At 44.7% G+C, this 21,654-nt stretch overlaps 1 protein-coding gene across 2 annotated transcripts in view; it reads right to left on the bottom strand.

Annotated features, from left to right (window-relative positions):
• Nucleotides 1-19,050, bottom strand: part of rictora (RPTOR independent companion of MTOR, complex 2 a) — a 212,054-nt gene extending 193,004 nt beyond the window's left edge. For both annotated transcript variants that reach the window (XM_072257524.1, XM_072257526.1), the window contains exons 1-2: nt 18,971-19,050; nt 18,756-18,803 (exon numbers count right to left, since the gene is read on the bottom strand). In XM_072257524.1, the coding sequence (XP_072113625.1) occupies nt 18,756-18,803; nt 18,971-19,019 (97 nt within the window). In that variant the 5' untranslated portion in view covers nt 19,020-19,050. The remainder of the gene's footprint in view (nt 1-18,755; nt 18,804-18,970) is intronic.
• Between the last annotated feature and the right edge of the window lie 2,604 nt (nt 19,051-21,654).

Here is a 21,654-nt window from a genome sequence, read left to right as displayed (position 1 = left end):
AGTCTTGAGTTACAAAAATGCCTGAAAGGCATAGGTGAACCTGAAAAGTTTTTTTAATGTCTGAACAATAATTCTCATCCTTAATTCCAGATATTAACCACTGTGTAAAAAGCAGATGCCCTTTAAACCTTCCACTTTAAACCTATGCCCTCTTGTTTCTGATATCTCTACAATGGGAACTGCCTACCCTATCCATACTACTCAATCTATATACTTCTATCAGGTCACCTGTCAGCCTCCAAAAGTTCAAAGTAAATTTATTATCAAAGTACATACATATTGCCCTCTGATTCATTTTCTTGTGGGCATTCATAGTAGGTACAAAGGAACAATAGAATCAATGCAAAACTGCACACAATACAAACAACCAATGTACAAAAAACAACAAACTACTAATACAAAAAGAAAAAAAAAATTCAAAGTAATAATCATAAAAAAGTCTGGGGCTCCCGAGACTTTTTATCTGGTTTTAGATAATATGACCTTCACAGAGCCCTGATTTCAACCTTCTGTCTGGGATTACCTGTGGACACAGAAGCAAGCGAGACACCCAAAGTCTGCAGAAGAACTGTGGCAAGTTCTCCAAGATGCTTCTCCAAGAACCTACCAGAACATTTTCTAATAAAACTGCTTAATTGTGTACCTAACAGAATTGATGCAGTTTTAAAGGCAAAGGGTGGTTGCACCAAATATTGATTTGATTTAGTTTTATTTTACTGTTTACTGCTCTTTATAATAAATTCAGATATTTAGAAACTTTTCATTTCATTATTTTTGAAAGCATCTTCGCTTCACAGAATTTTTTTTAACATGTGCCTAAGACTTTTGCACAGTACTGTAAATAAGCAATAAATATCAAGAACATGAGATGAAGAGTCCTTGAAAGTGTGGGAATAGTTCAAAGTTGAGTAAATTTATTCCCCCTTGGTCAAGAGCCGATGGTTGAGGGGTAACTGTTCCTGAACCTGGTGGTGCGGGTCCTGAGTCTCCTGTACCTCCTTCCTGATGGCAGCAGCAAGGAAGAACATGACCTTGGTGGTGCAGGTCCTTGATGATTGATGCTACTTTCCTACGACAACGCTCCATGTAAACATGCTCATAACTGAAGTCTTCAAATTCAGTCAACACCTTGGTGAATTACCTCTCCACCCTCTCCAATGCAATTATATCCTTCCCAAAGAGTGGTGACCAGAACTGCACACGCTATTTCTCACTATCCATACCATCACCTATTTTTGTGTCACCTGCAAACTTAATCATACTTAATTCACATCCAAGTCTTTAATATGTATCAAAGGTCACAACACTGTGGTACATCACTAGTCACAGGCTTCCCATCAAAAACATTTTTTTTCCACCACTACTCTCTGCCTCATATCACCAAACAACTTTTGGATCCTATCAGCCAGTTTGCCTTGGATCCTGTGCGTCTAACTAAGTGGGACCTATTTTCATGTGATAACCTTTACTATAGTGCGACACTATTATAGTTCAGGGCAGAGTTCGGAGTTCAATTCCCAAACGTAAGTAGTTTGTAAGTCCTTCCCATAAGCTCTAGTTTTCTCCCACATTCCAAAGAAGTACAGGTTAGTACGTTGCCGTAAATTGCCGTGATTAGACTAGATTAAATCAGTGGGTTGCTGGGCAGTGTGGGTCATTGGGCTGGAAGGGCCTGTTTCCCAGTGTATCTCTTAAATAAATAAAACTTATGTCCAAGGAATCAATCTATTAAACTTCTCTGCACAATGTCCAAGTGTATGTTCCCTTAAATACAGAAACCAAAATTGTAATACTTCTAACATGGTCTCAATGAAGTATTGCACAATTTTAGCAAGTCTGCTTACTTTTAACTCCTCTAGCAGGAATATTAACTCCAGAACACTCTGAGCTGTAATCGTGTCACGTTATCGTGGCACCTGAGCTTTCGACATTCCCATAAGGAAGGCTGTGGAGACTGAATCTGAGTATGTTCAAGACAAAGGTAGAGTGATCTTTGGATTATAAAGGAACAGGTGAATGGGGTTGGTGCAGGAAGGTGGTGTACATCAGCCATGACTTTACTTAATGTCAGGGCAGAGTACAAGGGACCAAATGCCCTACTTTTACCTTGGTTACACTCTTCCCCCACACTCTAGTAAAAAGAACATCGCCAGCTTTGTAAGTTTTTCCTGTATCATTGACTGAGAATTATGGGTGTGCATCACCACTCAGGAAAGGGGAATACCAAACACATTAAAGATTATATAATAAACATTAAATTACCCCTTTTCTAATGACATTGGGCTTATTTCTATGAGGAAAGATCAGCTAGTCTGGGGCTCAATACCAAAGATCGAAGTCCAAAGTTCAACCGGAATTCCGGATGTCGAAGCTTGATGGACAAAGATTGGAGTTGGAAGAGTGAGCGAGTGTGTTTAAACAAACAGGGCTTGTTGTGTTCCATTTCGTCCACTGAACATTGTGGGTATGCTGTGTTATCACCAGAATGCATGGCAACACTTGCAGGCTGCCTCCAGTACATCCTTGGGTTTTGCTGGTTGTAAATGCATAACTTGAAGATGATTGGAGGAAAACATGGTACATGTTGTGTGTTTGTTTTTTTTTTACACAGAGTGGTGGGTGCATGGAACACGCTGCCAGTGTAACACCCTGGGAAAGGTTTCACTGCTAAAGCAATAGTTTTTCTGTAGAAGCGGTGGTTGGGTTATGGCTAGAAGTAACAGGTGCTTTGGAATGTGAGCCATCTAATCTGGGGAGCAGGATTTGTGTTGAGTGCCTGACACTGGTGTGAGCTGGGGTTTTGTCTGGCTGGAGATGAAGACAGAGAAGACGCAGGAGAGAACTGGTCATAGGATTCGACCTGGTGGGGGACCATGGTGCCAAGGTCTACTGAGGATCGGTTAATTAAAATTTTGGGAAGAGTTGATCTCCAACTTGTGCACATTTGACAGTTTAATTATAAAGGGCCCTTTTTGGTTTTTTTTCTTTCTTTACTAACCCTTTAGTTAAGTTACGATTCATAAATATAATTCCTTTAATCATATGCAGTGTGTTGTCTGTTATTTCTTGGAACCAATTTGTAACAGGATAGCAAATTACACAGCACCCACACAAACCCGCACACATGGTTTGGGGTGGGAGAGTCATCCCAACCTCACAGGTTTGGCGGTACCAGAGTGTGCATTCCCTAGACTTACGCAGCACAAGGAAACCGGGATTTCAGGAGCACTTAAGAAACTCTTAGATAAGCAAAATATTCAAGCAGGCAAGAGGAAGAATGGTGAAAAAGTAGAACTTTAATCATGCACAAACAATGAACATGTTTGTTAGACTAAGTGCCGGATGATGCTGAGGATGTTCTACGAGTCTGTGGTGGCCAGTGCGATCATGTTTGCTGTTGTGTGCTGGTGCAGCAGGCTGAGGGTAGCAGACACCAACAGAATCAACAAACTCATTCGTAAGGCCAGTGATGTTGTGGGGATGGAACTGGACTCTCTGACAGTGGTGTCTGAAAAGAGGATGCTGTCTAAGTTGCATGCCATCTTAGTCAATGTCTCTCATCCACTACATAATGTACTGGGTGGGCACAGGAGTACATTCAGCCAGAGACTCATTCCTCTGAGATGCAGCACAGAGCATCACAGGAAGACATTCCTGCCTGTGGCCATCAAACTTTAGAACTCCTCCCTTGGAGGGTCAGACACCCTGAGCCAATAGGCTGGTCCTGGACTTATTTCATAATTTACTGGCATAACTTACATATTACTATTTAACTATTTATTACTATTTTCTATTACTATTCTATTACTAGTTATTATTTCTATGACTATTACTATTTAGTAATAGTACTATTACTATTTATTATTTATGGTGCAACTGTAACGAAAACCAATTTCCCCCGGGATCAATAAAGTATGACTATAACTTTTCCTATCTGTAAATACCTATTTTCCTATTACCCATCTGTAATTACATTGGAAGATTATCACTCAAGAATAAGTAAATAAGAACATCACACAACAGCTCACCTGATTGCTACAAGTACATTCTGGCACTGTAGGGAGCCTTAGCTGTATGGAGAATGAAGATATTGTTTGGACAGCTTCTGCTTTCACAATTACTATTTATTAAACGTTAATTGTATTTACCTTTAACAATGTGTTTAAAAATGCACAATTCTAATTGAAGCCAGTGGAGTACTAAATAATAACTCTGACAGCAAGAATTGTTGCAGTAAATCACGTCAACTCTCCGCAAAGTAAAGCTGGCTCTCCAAGTGGGAAAAACACTGCTCAGGATAATCAGGGATGTCAGCAACCTTCAATATCTTAAAAAAAGATATGCAAATTATCAAAATAATGAACAGTCTAATCTCCAGGGCTAAGTCTGTTGATTGCGACTATTTCATTTGGCTTAGAATTTCTCAACCTAACTGCTAAGAATGCATGTATAGCTAGGATAAACATAATCTTTAACAATCTCTCCCAACATCTACCCTTGCAACATCTAAAGATTCAAATAATATCTAACTCATACTAAATAGTCTTGACTCGCACTTACAAGCATACCTATCAGTTTAGTACATTATAATCAACTGACAGCCTATCTCTTCCAGATCCACACATCCAAACGCCTGCCACAAAACACAAAATAATGTCAGATCTACTCTTTTTGCAGAGCCTGGATATAATCTCTCTTCCCTGCTTCTCCTGGCAGCAGTACATTGTGGCTTTCCTTAACTTTCCATTGATATTTTTGGCAATATGAAGTGCTCAGGCTTCTTATCTCAAGGATAGAAGACCGTAAGACAAGAGCAGAATCAAGTTTTTGTATATAGATTATTTAGGCAAAGTGAATTGGAATCTGATGAAAGTGGCATCACAGGTGTGTAGGGCCATAAAGAAAGCCTGTAGCACACTGGCCTTCACTGGGAACAGCAGCTGTGTTGTTATGTTGAAGATGCTGTTGAGGCCTAATTTGAAATGTTGTGAGCGTGTTCTGGTCACCTACCTACAGGAAAGATATCACCAAGATTGAAAGAGTGCAAGGATGTTCCCAGGATTTGAGGACCTGATTATAGGGAAAGGTTAAACAGGTTCAGACTTTATTCCCTGAAGCATTGGAGAATGAGGTGAGATTTGATAGAGATATACAAAATTATGAGGTGTATAGATAGGGTTAATGTAAGCAGGCTTTTTCCATTGAGGTTGGGTGAGACTAGAACTAAAAGCCATGAGTTAAAGGTAAAAGATTAAATATTTACGAGGAACACAAGGGGGAATGTCTTCAGAGTGGTGAGAGTGTGGAACGAGCCGTCATTGGAAGTGATGAATGCAGGTTCCAATGAAACATTTCGGGAAATTTGGTTAGGTGTATAGATGGAAGGGGTATGGAGGGCCATAGACCAGGTTGATGGGACTAGGCAAAATAGCTCAGCAAGGACTAGGCAAAATAGCTCAGCAAGGACTAGATGAGCCAAATGGCCTGTTTCTGTGCTGCAGTGCTCTTGTAAGTTTTAATTGACCAACCATATATGTGTTGAGTGGAGAATACTGGTGAGAAAAGGTATTTCCTGCGCTTGTTCCCAAGTGCCTAGGTAAATTTTAACAACGCATCCCACTATTTTTCAGCTTCATTAACCATGGAACAGTTTCACTGTGGTTATTCCATCAATTTTCTTTAATACATTAACCCAGCCAATTACCACCCCATCAGCCTGCTCTCAATCATCAGCAAGGTAATGGAAGGGGTCATCAACAGTGCTATCATACAGCACTTACCCAGCAATAACCTGCTTACGGATCCCAGTTTGGGTTCCATCAACACCACTCAGCTCCTGACCTCACCAGCTCATTGGTCCAAACACGGACTAAAGAGCTAAATACCAGAGGTGAGGCAAGAGTGATAGCTCTCGACAACAAGGCAGCATTTGACCGAGTATGGCATCAAGGTGCCCTAGTTAAAATGGAGTCAATGGGAAATTAGGGGGAAAATTCTCCGCTGACTGGAATCATACCTGACACAAAGGAAGATGGTTGTGGTGGTTGGAGGACTCACTGCAGGAGTTCCTCAAGGAAGTGTCCTAGGACCAAACATCTTCAAGTGCTTCATCAATGACCTTCCTTCCGTCATAAGGTCAGAAGTGGGGATGACTACACAATGTTCTGCACCATTTGTGATTCCCCAGACAGTGAAGCAGCAGGACCTGGACAATATCCAGACTGGGGCTGACAAGGAGCAAGTAACACTCGAGCCACGTAAGTGCCAAGTAATGGCTATCTCCAACAAGAGAGGCTCTTGACATTCAGTGGTATCACCATCACTGAATCCTCTACTATCAACATCCTGGGGTTACCATTGACAGGAAACAGGAAGCTGAATTGGACTAGCCGTATAATCACCATGGCTACCAGAGCAGGTCAAAGGCTAAGAATCCTGTGGCATGTAACTCACTTCCTGACTCCCCAAAGCCTGTCTACCATCTACAAGGCTCAGGTCAGGAGCGTAATGGAATACTTGCCACTCGCCTGGATGAGTGCAGTTCCATCAAAACTCAAGAAGCTTGACACCATCCAGTACAAGGCAGCCCACTTGATTGGTACCCCTTTCACAAGCATCCAATTTCTCCACCATCAACAAACACTTACAGCAGTATGTTCCATCTACAAGATGCACTGCAACATCACTCCAAAGTTCCTAAGGCAACACCTTCCAGACCCACGACCACCACTACTACTATCTAGAAGGACGAAAGTAGCAGCTACCTGTGAACACCACCACTTGGACATCCCCCTCCAAGTCACTTGGAAACGTATCACTGTTGCTGGGTCAAAATTATGGAATTCCCTCCCTAACAGCACTGTGATTGTACCTACACCTCAGGGACTGCAGCGGTTCAAGAAGGCAGCTCATCACCACCTTCAAGGGCAGCTAGGGAGGGCAATAAATGATAGCTTAGTTGCCAACGCCCACATCCTGTAAATGAATAAATGGAATTATCTGATTGTATCACATCAATCTCCCTTATTTAAAAAGGATCAAAATTTCATGAGAGATCGCATTCCCTTAAACTCTTAATGTAATTCTAGTGAATCTGCCGTACATGTCTCAAACACCAATAGAAATGCCAAGTCCAAGTTAATGGCATTGGTTCACATCAGATCTGACCAGCACAGCTTCCTTGCCTTTGTAATACAGGCTTGAGATAAAGGCCAACAGTCCATTTGGCATTCTGCCTTGTGTTTACTTATCAACTATTTTTTAAAACTGATTTAATTCTGTTGTTGGCACTCCAGTTACTAATGAACATTTAGAAGTAGTCATTTTCCTCTGTTCCAAAATGAATGACCTCACATTTTCCCATCTGCAGAGTTTATTGCCAATTCTATATTATTGACATTTGCAAACATCGATATACATTACTTGATTCCTTTATCCAACTCATTAATAAATACAAGAATAAATTGAAGCCCTAGAATAGAACTCTTGGGAACACCAATAGTCATATTCTGCCAATCAGAGCATCTCCACTCAGCCCTTCAGCTTTTCCACCGATCACCTCTCACCTTCTCACTTCACCTCCGTCTCCCCAATCTGGCTTCCGTCGGGTGATCCTCCTCCTTCCATTTCTTTTATGGTCCACTCTCCTCTCAGATTCCTTTTCAGCCCTTTAGCTCTTCCATTTATCCCATCCCAGCTTCCAAAGTCATTCCACTTCTCCTACCCACTCACCTTCCCCTCACTTGGTCTCACCTATCACCTCCTAGCTTGTGATCCTTGTCCTCTCGCCACCTTCTTATTTGGGTGTCTTCCTCCTTCCTTTCTAATCCAGGAGGAGGATCTCAGCCCGAAATGTTGACTGTTTATTCCCTTCCTTAGATGCTGCCTGACCTGCTGAGTTCCTCCAGCACTGTGTGTGTCATTGCCCTTCCTTCTTGGATTAGAAATTGGCTAAGATGTCCCAGTCCGAAATGAATCTTTAATTCACAATCTTTTTCATAATCTTCCTTTATCTGACTTCAGATGAAGTGTGGTATTATCTGCTGTTCGCCCATTTCGTTCCTGAGAGCCTTTCCAAACCTATCTACTAATGCTGTTCCCTCAGGCCTTCCCTGCATCCCATTCTGCTTGAGCACCATCAACGCAGATATCAACCACCTTGATCTGTAAATTGAAACTTCCCCTGTAAAAAAAATGCAATGGGAGTTTGTGTCTAACCCAAAAAACAACAAATCAGAATCATTTCTCGCAATCTTGTGAATTTGGTAGACTGCTCAATCATCAGTCCATCTACTGGCTGAAATATCCAATGAAAATCAAAACCAGTAGATGCTGGAAATCAAAAACTGAAAATACTGGATACACTCAGCAGTCAGGCAGCGCCTGTGGAAAGAGAAACCAGGTGAACTTTTTCATGTCTTTATAAACGTTAAATTGGTTTCTCTTTTCACAGATACTGTCTGATGCATTTTTAGTTCAAGTATCTATTTGCTCGACTGTTAGTGTCCGTGGCCATGGTGCACAGTCACCAACTCGGAGTCACTGAGTTATGCTGCACACTAAAAGGACCTTCAGCCCAATTCACCCACACCAAGTTGCCTACCTGAGCTAGTCCCACATCCCTCTAGACCAGGGTTTCCCAACCTTTTTTTATGACATAGACCCCTATCGTTAACTGAGGCGTCTGTGGACCCCAGTTTAGGAACCATTGTCTAGACATCTCCTATCCACATACGATGTCTCAATGCCTTTTACCAGTGTGATTATACTCATCTACTTGTATGTTTGCTTGTTTCCTGCATTCTGCCGAGGATACTTTGATTAATTGACTTGTTTGTGGGACACAGATAGTGACGTCTGTGTCCTACGGACAAATTAATAAATTAAAGTGACGGCTGTATCAGCTTTTATTTCCCATTTCTAACTGCCCCTGAACTGAAACCACCCTAGGGACTGTTGACTGTCATATTTAGGCCAGTCCAGGGAGCCAGGTCGGCAAATTTTCTTCCCTGTAAATCAGGTGGATTTTTTCAGCAAACTGATCACCATAACTGAAGAACTCTTTTTTTTAAAAAACTTCCAAGATGTAATTAATTACATTGGTTGTGTCTGCATCAGTTTTCCTGATCTCTGATTCAGTAACAATCATTAATGTCACGGTACCTCAAATTCACCACCAATATCCAGAATCTACCTGCCCATCAGCACCGAGAGAATATTTATGATTATCACGCAGGCAGCAGGAACAATAATGACCATCCCTACTTTGTTGAGCAACAATTAATGCCACCTTATTTGTGATATCCACCTCCCAAGAATACTTAAACTATATTTTTAAAATTTATAGATAGGGAGTACAGAACAGGCCTACTCCAACGAGCCGGTCCAACCAGGAGTCCACTGATTTAACCCTAGCCTAATCACAGGACAATTTACAATGACCAATTAACTTGTTGATATGTCTTTGGAATGTGGGTGGAAACTGGAGCACCCAGAGGAAACTCGTGCGCTCACAGGAAGGACGTACAAACACCTTACACACAGCATCAGAATTGAACTCCAATACCCTGAGTTGTAATAGTGTCACGCTAACCGCTGTGCTAGCGCAGCACCCCAAAGATCCATGATGGTCAGCCATGATCCAACAACATTGATGCTAATACTCATGATTATAGCTTACAACAGAATTTGACCTACACCTGTTTTTGTTGGGTCGTAAACTAGTAGCATGTTGTTCAGATCAGCCAGACATTTTCCCAGGGTGGTAATTGCTAATACGAGAGACCATAACTTTAATGTGATTGGAGGAAAGTATAGGAAGGATGCCAGTGGTAGTTTGTTGTTTTTTTTTTACATAGAGAGTGGTGAGTGTGTGGAACGTGCTGCCTGGGGTGTTAGTAAAGGCAGCTATATTAGGGACATTTAAGAAACTCTTAGATGGGTACAAGGATGACAGAAAAATCGAGGGTTACGTGGGAGAGAGCAGATAGATTGGTGTTAGGGTAGGTTAAAAGGCTGGAACAACATTGTGGCCGTAAGGGCTGGTACTGTGTTGTACTGTTCTATGGTCTATTTCAGAATTAGGTTTAATATCACTGACATATGTCATGAAATATGTGGTTTTCCAGCAGAAGCAAAACTAATTTTTAAAAAATATACATTACATATATATACACACACACACACACACACACACACACACATATATAATTGTAATGTAAAAAGAGGGCAAGAAACAAATAGTAAGGTTGAGTACATGAGCTCATTTCCATTCAGAAACCTGATGACAGAAAGGAAGAAGCCTTGTACTACTTCCCACTGCCACCCAACCTCAGTACTGACCTGGAAGGAAGGCAGAGGCTACGACAGGGTTCCAATCAATGGACAGATTGCAAGTTGGATATGCAGCTATGAACAGAGCTCCCGTGAGATGCCCACAGCCCTGCAGCAGCCAACAAGTCCATTCCACTGGTCTCCCAAACACCCATTCACATGTAGGAGGCTGCAGACAAGCTGGGTGCTTGTAAGTTTGGGAAGACCTGTTCTATCACTATTTATTATCTTCATTTTCTTTAACAATATCATTCTGCAGGAATTGAGACAACAACCTGTAAATTTCAATTTTGAAAAGCAGATCCAACAAATGTATTAAAGAGACTGATCAGAATTTGAAAGAAAGAAATGGTATTGGTTTATTATTGTCACATGAATCTAAATACAGTGAAAATCTTGTCTCGCCCACTGTTCATGCTCGAGTAAATGAACATTTAGCTTGGACTCTGGAATTTGCTAGTACAATCACATCTGATGCAAGTTATCTTGTCTTACCACGTTGTTAGCCAATGCAAGATAATTAAATAAACTGCTTCAAAAACAATGGCCATCAGCCCAGTTGATAGTATTTGTGCCACTATCTCAGGATTGGGGGTTAAGTACCATCCCACAGACATTAACACAAAAATCTAGGTGGAGTTCCCCTTTTTCAGATGAGATGTTAAACAGTCAAGAGTATGTTTGGGAGACCATGCACCTAATGGACAGAGAAGTTAACTTTGGTGTTTTGCCCAATTCATCCCCCTGACACCACTGTTAGATCAGATTATCTAGTTACTATATCTTTACTCCTTGCAAAACCTTGACATTTGATGTCACATTTCATAAAGATTACTACTGTACTACACTCCACAAATACTTCATTTGACTATAGACCACTGGGAAGCAGAAGTTAAAAGGCACCATAGATACAAAAATTTAAAATCCTTTAACTTGCAATTGCCATCAGAATTCTATTTAACTCTGCAGTTAATCTTCTGTGTGTTATTTGTTTACCTTTTTATTGTTTTCATGATTTGTTCTTTTTCACGTTGGCTGTTTGACAGTCTTTGTTGTATGGGTTTTTTAAAAAATGGGTTCTACTGCGTTTCTTTTTGTGGCTGTCTACAAAAAGACAAATCTCAAGGTTGTACACAGTATTTATACTTTGAACTTTGAATTCAAACAAAGTGCAACACTGCTTTGATGAAAAAAATCTATGACCATAAAATATAGAACGTCAGATTAGGCTGATTGTCCCCTTTTACCTATTCTGCCACTAAATAAAATATGACCAATCTTTCACCAGAACACCATTATCCCCGGAGAGAATTCTTTTTATTTTTTATATATTTAGTTTCTGAGTCCCCCACAATTCCTCTTGGGTAGAGAATTCCAACTATTCAGCACCATTTGCTAAAGAAGTTTCTATTTTGTTTGTCGAAAATGGACATGACCATGACCCAGTCACACCAGCTAGAAAATAACTATCCAGAGAAATTTTTCAAGTTTCAATAAAGTCAGCTCTCATTCTTCCAAACTCAATTGAGCACTGATCAAGTTCGCAAAATCTCTAAATGCTGGTAACATTCAACAGGTCAGACATTAGTGGAAAGAGAACAGTTGAATTGCAAAAATAACTGGTGCAGCTTTATAAATCTCCAGTTAGGCTGCATCTGGAGTATTCCATACAGTTCTGGTCGCCCCATTATAGAAGGGATGTTGAGGCTTTGGAGAGGGTGCAAAAGAGGTTTACCAGGATGCTGCCTGGTTTAGAGGGCATGTGTTAAAAGCAGAGGTTGTTTTCTCTGGAGCAGCAGAGGCTGAGGAGAGATCTGATAGAGGAGACAGCCAACCGTTTCAAGTTGCTGGGTTATCAAGATCTCTGAGGATCTAACCAACACATTGATGCAGTTATAAAGAAGGCAAGATAGCGACTATACTTCATTAGGAGTTTGAAGAGATTTGGAATGTCAACAAATACACTCAAAAACTTCTATAGATGTACCATGGAGAGCATTCTGACAGGCTGCATCACTGTCTGGTATGGGGGTGGAGGGCTACTGCACAGGACCGAAAGAAGCTGCAGAAGGTTGTAAATTTAGTCAGCTCCATCTTGGGTACTAGCGTACAAAGTATCTAGGACATCTTTAGGGAGCGGTGTCTCAGAAAGGCAGCGTCCATTATTAAGGACCTCCAGCACCCAGGGCATGCCCTTTTCTCACTGTTACCATCAGGTAGGAGATACAGAAGTCTGAAGGCACACACTCAGCGATTCAGGAACAGCTTCTTCCCTTCTGCAATCCAATTCCTAAATGGACATTGAACCCTTGGACACCTCACTTTTTAAATACATGTGTTTTTTTTTTTTGCACATTCAATATACGTACACTGTAATTGGTTTACTTATTATTGTTATTTTCTTTTTATCTTCTATGTATTGCATTGAACTGCTGCTGCTAAGTTAACAAATTTCATGACACATGCTGGTGATCATAAATCTGATTCCGATAAGATTATGAGGTAGAGAGAGAGCAGACAGACAGTATCTTCTTCCCACGGTTCAAACGTCTAATGCCAGACGGTATGCCTTTCAGGTGAAAGGGAGCAATTTCAAAGGGGATGTGAGGGGCAAGTCCTTTTACACGGAGGGTGGTGGGTGTCAGGAATGTGCTGCCTGGGGAGGTGGCAGAGGCAGATACATTCGGGCCTTTTAAGAGATTAGCACATGGATGTGAGGAAAACGGAGGGATATGGACATTGTGTAGGCAGAGGGGATCAGTTTAGTTGGCCATTTGTTTACTAATTTATTTGTTCAGCACAACATTGTGGGTCAGAGGACTTGGTCCTGTACCGTAGTGTTCTATGTCTATGTTCCTGATCAGTGTTTTCAACAGTTTCTTTTCATTTCGTTTCCAAGATCTGCAATTCTTTATTTAATTTCCAGAGGGAGGCTAGGTGGCTATGAGCAACAAAACTGGACAGAACAGGTTTGAATGTTTGTAGATACTTCCATCACTTTGTAGATACTTTTCAACATTAGTATAACTTGAAAAGTCCAGAAGTGGCTAACATTATCATGACATAATATTCCAGACTACCAGCCCTTTAATAAAATGCTTTGATCACACATCATAAAAGGAGGTGCCTGCAATTTGCATTTTTCTGCACAACCTTTGTATATTAAGATGCCTAGCATCTTAGTACACCCTACATGTGGGCTAATGTGTAGGGTGATGAATAGGGGTGTTACACATTACTGTAACATTTGCTAAAAATTCAACTGAAAAAAAAATCAATAGATAGCAATTAAAATCATGCTGTCTATCAACAACATCTGACAGTCAAAGCAATATCAGATCACTTCAAGAAGAGACTCAAAGCAATCTCAGATGGTGTTTTAGAATTAGTTCCATACACTCCGATGTCTATGACAGTTTATATTTGTTAATAATAGAAGTAACCCCACCAATCACAACCATGGTTAATATATAGAAATGATAGAATCAAATCACAGCACCCTCATTGTCTTAATTGCTGTGTATAAAAGGAACCAGTTATATGCCTTCTAATAATACACCAAAGAATTAATGAGAAAGTCCAGTTAATTATACAGTACATCTTTTGCATCCAAACATCCCACGGCTTTGATCAAAATATACACCGATCCACCACTTAAATTAACTTCTTAATTAGTAACTTGATTCTTTTCTTCACATACATATAAATGTGCTCGGTTTTTCTTTCAAATTTCCAGATCTCATTATGCTCTGAGTAGCGGTAGAAAATCTATTTTCAAACTGGCACCATCCTAACTCGTGTTGACTGAGTTTAACATTGAAGACAGGGCTGTCTGCAGCAGAGACGGCGGCTGTTGGGGAAAGGTGTGGAATACAAAGAGAAATGGAGCCCGTTTCTCCCGACTTTCGTCTGCATCCACAGTCCCGTATAAACAATGAGGTTATTTCAAAATGGGTGACGTCCAGGCGTGCAGGGGGTGGGGGGAGATACCGATACACCACAAACAACTCTCGAGTCAAACACGGAATGAAATGGAACTAACAGCAGTTGCTAATTCTACCGGGGAAAGTCAAAAATAACATTTTAGCCGGAAAGTGACAGACCGCGGCGACCTGGCCACGCTCATGACCAAAAATGGGTAGAGGGACGGGATCAGCCCTCGTTAACGGGCCGATGCTCTAGTGAGCACAGATCATCGGCCTCGCGTCTCTCACACAAGCCGGGTCCGCGGCGCTCTGCGCCGCTCCGTGTCCGTGTCCGTGAGCGGACATCGGCGGGGCCCCGGCCCCGGCCCCGGCCCTCCCCTGCAGGACGTGGCCGACCCGTCATCCTCCTCTCTCTCCACCCAAACAAGAAAGGCAATAAAACATTCCCCACAAGGAAAGTGACACAGAAACGCCTGCCGGCCAGCAACGACACCGATACATGGCCGAAGCAGGCAGCCGGCCAAACGCCGTGGCACAGAGCGGTCAGACGGGGCTCTTCCCCACCAACCCCGAGATACTGATACTGGCTGACCGCTTCAAAGCTCAGGAAATCCAAAGTAAATTTACTGTCCAAGTACACTTATGTCGCCAAGATTCATTTGCTCGAGAGCCTACTCAGTAAATACAAAGAAAGACAAGACCGCACATAAGACGGGCAGCCAATGTACAAACAACAACAAATGCAACTACAAAAAAATACGCAATAAATATCGAGAACGTGAGACAGATTCCTTGAAAGTGAGTCCTTAGCTTGCGGGAATGTTTCAGTCCTGGGACAAATGGTTCAAGGGCCCGATGGTTGAGAGGTACTATCCTATTGATGTACCTGGCGATGTGGGACCTGAGGCAGGTAGGAGGATCAGACCCTGGCAACACCGCAGCAATGGCTGGGCACCAAATGGACAGTTTATAAAATTATCAGAGTCACAAAGTCTTCCTGTCGCCCCTGGGGAAAACATCAAGTACTACAGGACGTGCACTGTAGGCGAGTGGGGAAAGTTAAACATTTGTAAGTTCTTCTTGATACAAAGTACAGTTGGTTCCAGAAATCAAGAGGATTTCAGAGAGGTACATCAGTCTGCTGGGGATGGAGGGATATGGGCATTGTGTTCAAGACAATTTTACAGAGGTACATCAGTATGGTGGGGATGGAGGGATATGGACATTGTGTTGGCAAAGCAGATCATGTCCAGCACCAGCCATTGTGGGCCAAACAGGCTGTTCCTGTGCTAGACTGTTCTTTTGGGCAAATTTGAACTGATACTGGGAGATCCATCAACACGACGTGGAAGTCTCCGCTAACACCAGTATTTACTGTTCTTTAATTACACATCATCAAAGATAGTTGAGAATCAACTTCTGAGCATGGTGAAACTGTGGAATTCATTGCCACAGACAACTGTAGGGGCCAATGTATTCGGCATATTTAAAGGGGAGGTTGACAGGTTCTTAATTAGTCATGGCATCAAAGGTTATGGGGAGAAGGGGCTGAGGGGAAAAATAAATTAGCCATGATCAAGAGGCAGAGCAGACTCAAATGGACCAAATGTCTTAATTTGGTTCCATTGTCTTAGTCTAATTGGAAGCATGAAGCTTTTGAGAGGGTGCAGAAGAGGATCAGTGGGATGCTGCCTGGATTAAAGATTAATAGCAAAAGGAAGGGGAGGACAAATTTGGATTTTCTCTGGCGTATTGGAGGCTGAGGGAAGACGATGGAGGATCATAAAATAAAGGGACACAGATAGGGAATGGACAATATTCCCTCAGAGTAGAACCACCAAATACCAGACGACATGAATTAATACCGGAGGGGGGAGGGAGGTTTAAAGGAGATGCGTATAGAGTGTGGTTGGTGACTCGGAGATGTTTGCAGGGAAACTGGTGGAAGTTCAAAGGAGATGTGTATAGAGTGTGGTTGGTGCCTCGGAGATGTTTGCGGGGAAAGTAGTGGAACCAGATACGATAGTTCCATTTGAGCAGCATTAAATACACATGAACATGCCAGGAATGGAGGACTACCCACCATGTGAGAGCAGGTGGGTTAATTTGGCATCAAAGTTCAAAGTAAATTTATTATCAAAGTACAAACTTTATGTGTCACCATCTACAACCCTGAGATTCATTTCCTTGCTGGCATTCACAGCAAATAGAAGAAAAACAATAGAATCAATGAAAAACCACGTCCAACAGGACAAACTGTGTAAATACAAAAATAAATAAGTAAAACATAAATAAGCAATAAATTGAGAAAATGAGATGGAGAATCCTTGAAAGTGAGTCAATGAACAGGTCAGTGTTGGGGTGGGGCCCATGGCTGCCGCAGATACTATCAGCAGAATGGCCTGTTCTACGTTCAGTTAACCACATTTGAGAGCCTGGAGCACATACAGGCCAGAATGAGTGAGGAAGGCCTATTTCCTCCCCAAGGTCATTAGTAATTCAGATTTTTTTTTAAACAACAATTGACTAGTCTTCTCGTTACTCTGACCGACACTACCAAATTTTGTTCCATTACTTCTTTTCAAATTCCCCAATTGCTATCCTGGGATTTAAACTTGTGAGTTAGAATCAATGACCCAGAACTCCAGCCACTTGTCCAGTAACAGACAGTGCAGGAGCCACACTGGCTGACATACCATATGTTTTAACTGTTAGAAAAACAATATCTCAGGAATATAGTGAAAGTACTGCTGTGATAGAGCTGAATCGCATCACAGCGTCTTTTGTCAAACGTTAGTTTTCTTAGTCAATGGATAAGGGGTTTTCATTTGTTCCCTGGGTATTTGGAGGAGAGGGTGTCTCTGGGGTGCTAAATAATCAAGATCGTTTGTTAGAGGGTCCAATGCACAGGACTGGAAAAAGTCGCAGAGGACTGTAAACTCAGCCAGCTCCATCATGGGCATTGGCCTCCCCAGCATCGAGGACATCTTCAATAGGCGATCCCTCAAGAACGCCTCATTCATCATTAAGGGCCCCCCACCACCCAGGACATGCCCTCTTCTCATTAATACCATCAGGGAGGAGGTACAGGAGCTGGAAGACACACACTTGACATTTTAGAAACAGCTTCCGCTTCTGAATAGTCCATGAACCATTCACTCTCTTTTTGCACTATTTATATTCTTACTGTAATTTATCGTATTTTTACGTTGCGTACTGTATTGCTGCCACAAATGTCCTATGTCAGTGACAATAAACCTGATTCTGATATAGCAAAGAAAATGTGCTTGTAAAATCCCCAAACGGTACTACTCTCAGCACAGGCTTTGATGAACAAATGTTCCTGCTCAGTTAGCGTCGAGGGCAGCAAATGGAAGGAATGGTTGGGATGAGATTTGTATAATTTCCCTGGGTATGGAAATCAATGGAAAGACATCAGTTAACTGCTCATAATTGCTCTGAGTGGCCTCCTAGGCCAATGAAGAGTCAATTACATTGCCAGATCTGGAACCATATGTACGCCAGATTAGGTAAGGACAGATTTCCAAACAAGAGAAAATCTGCCAATGCTGGAAATCCAAAGCAACCCACACAAAATGGTGGAGGAACTCAGCAGGCTAGGCAGCATCTATGGAAGGGTAATTGTTTTCCAAGGACAGATTTCCTCCTCTTAAGGACATCAGTGGACCTGATGAGTTTGAAAGACCTTTGTGGTCAATTTTAAATGTGCACCGTGAAGTTGGATGGGAGATGACAATGTTATGGTACAGTTGGGGTGATGGATGACAATGCTTGCACCATGAAGTTGAGGCATGTGAAGTGGAATCACAGAAGGGGAAAGAAAATATGGAATGATTGGCCATCCACAGAACAATAGTACTACAATGAGTGGTACCACAGCCACAAAGATGGAACGGGAAGCTTATGGAGTGTACAATCCAGAAGGCCAAATTCAGCTGGCATCTTCATCACAACTTGCCTCCTGTCCTCTGGCTTCCCTCCTGCTCCATCCAACAGCACAACACTCCTTCACATCCCTAGCCCCTTCCTCATCATGGTTCATCCCTACATCTTCTACCACTCCCCATCCAGTGATCACCCACTCCCACTGGTCACCCTGCATTCAGTGGTTCCCACTCAGTCATCCCTCCCCATCCAGTGGTCAAGCTCCCCTCTGAGTGATTCCCCCCCCCACATTCCACTCAATCATCCCTCCCCCTCTCGCCTACAAGCAAGTCAGTCGATGGTCACCCTCCCCCAGTGTCTCCCTCACCCCTCAGTGGATCCCGTCCCTGCACACACAGACACACACACCCCAAGCCGTTGGCATTTGAACAGCCGGCGCCCGCCCACGGTCCGACTGCCGCATCCAGTCAAGAGGGCGTCCAGGGCCAGACGGAGGGGGTCAGGGAGTCCGGCAGCGCCCCAGCCCCGGCCCCGGCGCCGGCGCCGGCCTTGCGGTTCCCCTCCCCTCCCCGCCCCGCCCCGTTTTCTTACCTTGGGTCAGGTCAAGCGGTACGTTCTCCTCGCCGCTGTCATTCCGCCCTGCCGGCCGAATATGTGAGGAGGGAGGGAGAGAGAAAACAACACGGTTAATGGTTTCCTCTCAGGGTAAGTCAGGCGTTTTCATTTAAAGCTGCAGCCGTGGCGGGGGGAGGGGAGGGGAAGAGGAGAGGTGGCGGGCGGGGGATGGCGGTCGCCGGCGCGGGTACCTCGGATGCGGAGGCTCCGGACGGAGCAGCCGCGGATGCTGACCGCCATCTTCACGGGCTCTCCGCTCTCTGCCGGGGCATCGCGCCAGCCACACCACAGCGGAAGCGCCGCGCTGCCCTCTCGCGAGACTTGGCCTGCGGCAGTCAATGAGCGTGGGGGGAGACCGGGGGCGGGACGTGGGGGGAGACACAAGGGGCGGGGCTTGGGGAGATACTGGGGCGGGGCTGGGGAGAGAAGAGGGCCGGGGCTAGGGAGAGACGAGGGGCGGGGCTGGGGGAGAGACGAGGGGCGGGGCTGGGGAGAGACGAGGGGCGGGGCTGGGGGGCACGAGGGGCGGGGCTGGGGACACGAGGGGCGGGGCTGGGGCGAGGAGGATAGGGGTGTGGAGAGAGACGAGGGGAGGGGCGAGGGGAGAGCTGATACAAGCCGAGGGGCTTGGGGAGAGACAAGGGGAGGGGGTCAGGGTAGAGCTGAGAGGAGGGGGCGAGGGTAGAGACGAGGGGAGGGGGGCGAGGGTAGAGACGAGGGGAGGGGGGCGAGGCTAGAGACGAGGGGAGGGGGGCGAGGGTAGAGACGAGCGGAGGGGAGGGAGGGCGAGGGTAGAGATGAGGGGAGGGGAGGGGAGTGAGGGGAGGGGAGGGGAGTGAGGGGAGGGGAGGGGAGGGAGGGCGAGGGTAGAGACGAGGGGAGGGGAGGGAGGGCGAGGGGAGGGGAGGGAGGGCGAGGGGAGGGGAGGGAGGGCGAGGGGAGGGGAGGGAGGGCGAGGGTAGAGACGAGGGGAGGGGAGGGAGGGTAGAGACGAGGGGAGGGGAGGGAGGGTAGAGACGAGACGAGGGGAGGGGGCGAGGGTAGAGACGAGGGGAGGGGGCGAGGGTAGAGACGAGGGGAGGGGATGAGGGTAGAGACGAGGGGAGGGGTGAGGGTAGAGACGAGGGGAGGGGGCAAGGGGAGACTTGCAGAAGCTGGGGAGGACAAGTTGGGGGGGCATGGGTAGAAACAAGGAGAGTGGCGTGGGGAGAGGAGGGAAGGGGCGTGGTGAGAGGGAAGTGTGAGGGGTGGGGCATGGGCAGAGGAGGGGTGCGAGGTGAGGGGCCTGGGAAGAGGGGATGGAAATGTGAGAGGGGAGTATGCGTAGTGGAAGTGTGAGGGTGTGGGGTTGTGAGGGGAGGGACATACGGAGTGGGGAGAAGGGGCAGTGTTTGTTGAAAAAGGCGAGAGGTCAGGGCTGGTAGGGAAGAGGAGGGATGTAGAAAGAGGAGCTTGTGGAAAGAGAAGGGGAGGGTGTGAGGAGGAAAATCAGGAATTGTGGGGAAAGGGGAGGGGTGGGGTTTGTAGGGAAGAGGGAAAGTGAATGTGGAAGGTATGTGGATTGTGGAGAGGAGAGTGGAAGGTGTGTGGGAAAAGAGGTGGGGCTTCTGTGGGGTTGGGTAAAGTTATGGGAGATGGATGGGTCTTGTTGGAGGAGGGTGTTGGGTGAGGGGTGTGATTTGTGGGGAAAAAAGTGAGAGGCTTTGGGGCAGGCTTGTAGTGGGGGTGTGGTAGAATTTGTACGGCAGAAGAGTAGTGATGTGGGAAGGGGCTTGTGGTGGAAGAGGGTTTTCGAAGCTTGGAGACTGATGGAGAGAGGGGCTTCTGGGAAAGGGGAGAAGAGCAGAGCGCGCTGCTGCTGAGAGGGGGTGGTGTGGGAAACAGATGGTGCTTGTGGAAGAGGAGGGAGGGTACAGGGGTTGTTTGGAGGCGAGAAGTGGTATGCATTGTGGAGAGGAGCAGGGCTTGTAGCAGAGAAAAGGGCATAACACCATAAGTTACAGGGCAGAGTTTCTTCAGGGGAAAAGGGTGGGTGGGATTTGTGGGAAGAGGGATAGGGCTTGTGAATGGGATTGGGCCATTGGTGAGTGACAGAATACGAGGCTTTTGGGGTCAGGGTGTGTGAATGGCTGAGTAGGTGTAGGGAAGAGTTAGTGAACCCATGATCTTCAACCCTGCTGCCCACAGAGGTGTGTCCTCAACTCCCTATTCTCCTCCCTGTACACTCATGTCTGAGTGGGAGGGCTCTTCGCTCACTGCAGCAGCAAGTTTGCAGATGTTATCACTGTACTGGGCTGAATTTCAAAAAGCAATGAGTCAGAGTTCAGGAAGGAGATGGAGAACCCACTGGCATAGTGTTGTGATGAGTACCTTTCCCATAATGTCAGCAAAACTAAAGAGCTTCTCGTTGATTTCAGAAGGAGGGGTGATGAATATCGATGGTTCTGAGAGTGAGTTGCTTCAAGTTCTAGGATTGAACATCACTGATAACTGGTCCAACCACACAAACACCATGGCCAATAAAGTGCTTCTACTTCCTCAGGAGGCTAAAGAAGTTTGCATCTCTCCTTTCACCCTCCAACACTTTACAGTACCTGCAACCTGGGTTCAATTCCTGCAGAGGAGTTTGTATGTTCTCTCCGTGACCACGATGGTTTCCTCTCGGTACTCTGGTTCCCTCCCACAGTCCAGAGACGTACCAGTTGGTAGGTTAATTGTCCTGTGCTTAGGCTGGTCATTGGTTAATTGGTCATTGTGCAAGGCTGTGCAAGGCCATAACGAGATAGATCGTAAGGCCAAGATTCTACGTTAGCATTCTGATAAGACAGAGATGTGCTTGGTCGCAGCAGCCCCGCCTCGTTCAATAAATGGTACA

Source organism: Mobula birostris, chromosome 5 (genome assembly GCF_030028105.1).
Source record: "Mobula birostris isolate sMobBir1 chromosome 5, sMobBir1.hap1, whole genome shotgun sequence".
NCBI classification, from domain to species: Eukaryota; Metazoa; Chordata; class Chondrichthyes; order Myliobatiformes; family Myliobatidae; genus Mobula; species Mobula birostris.
Note: the sequence above shows the minus strand (reverse complement) of the source record. Positions and strands in the feature narration are given on the sequence as shown.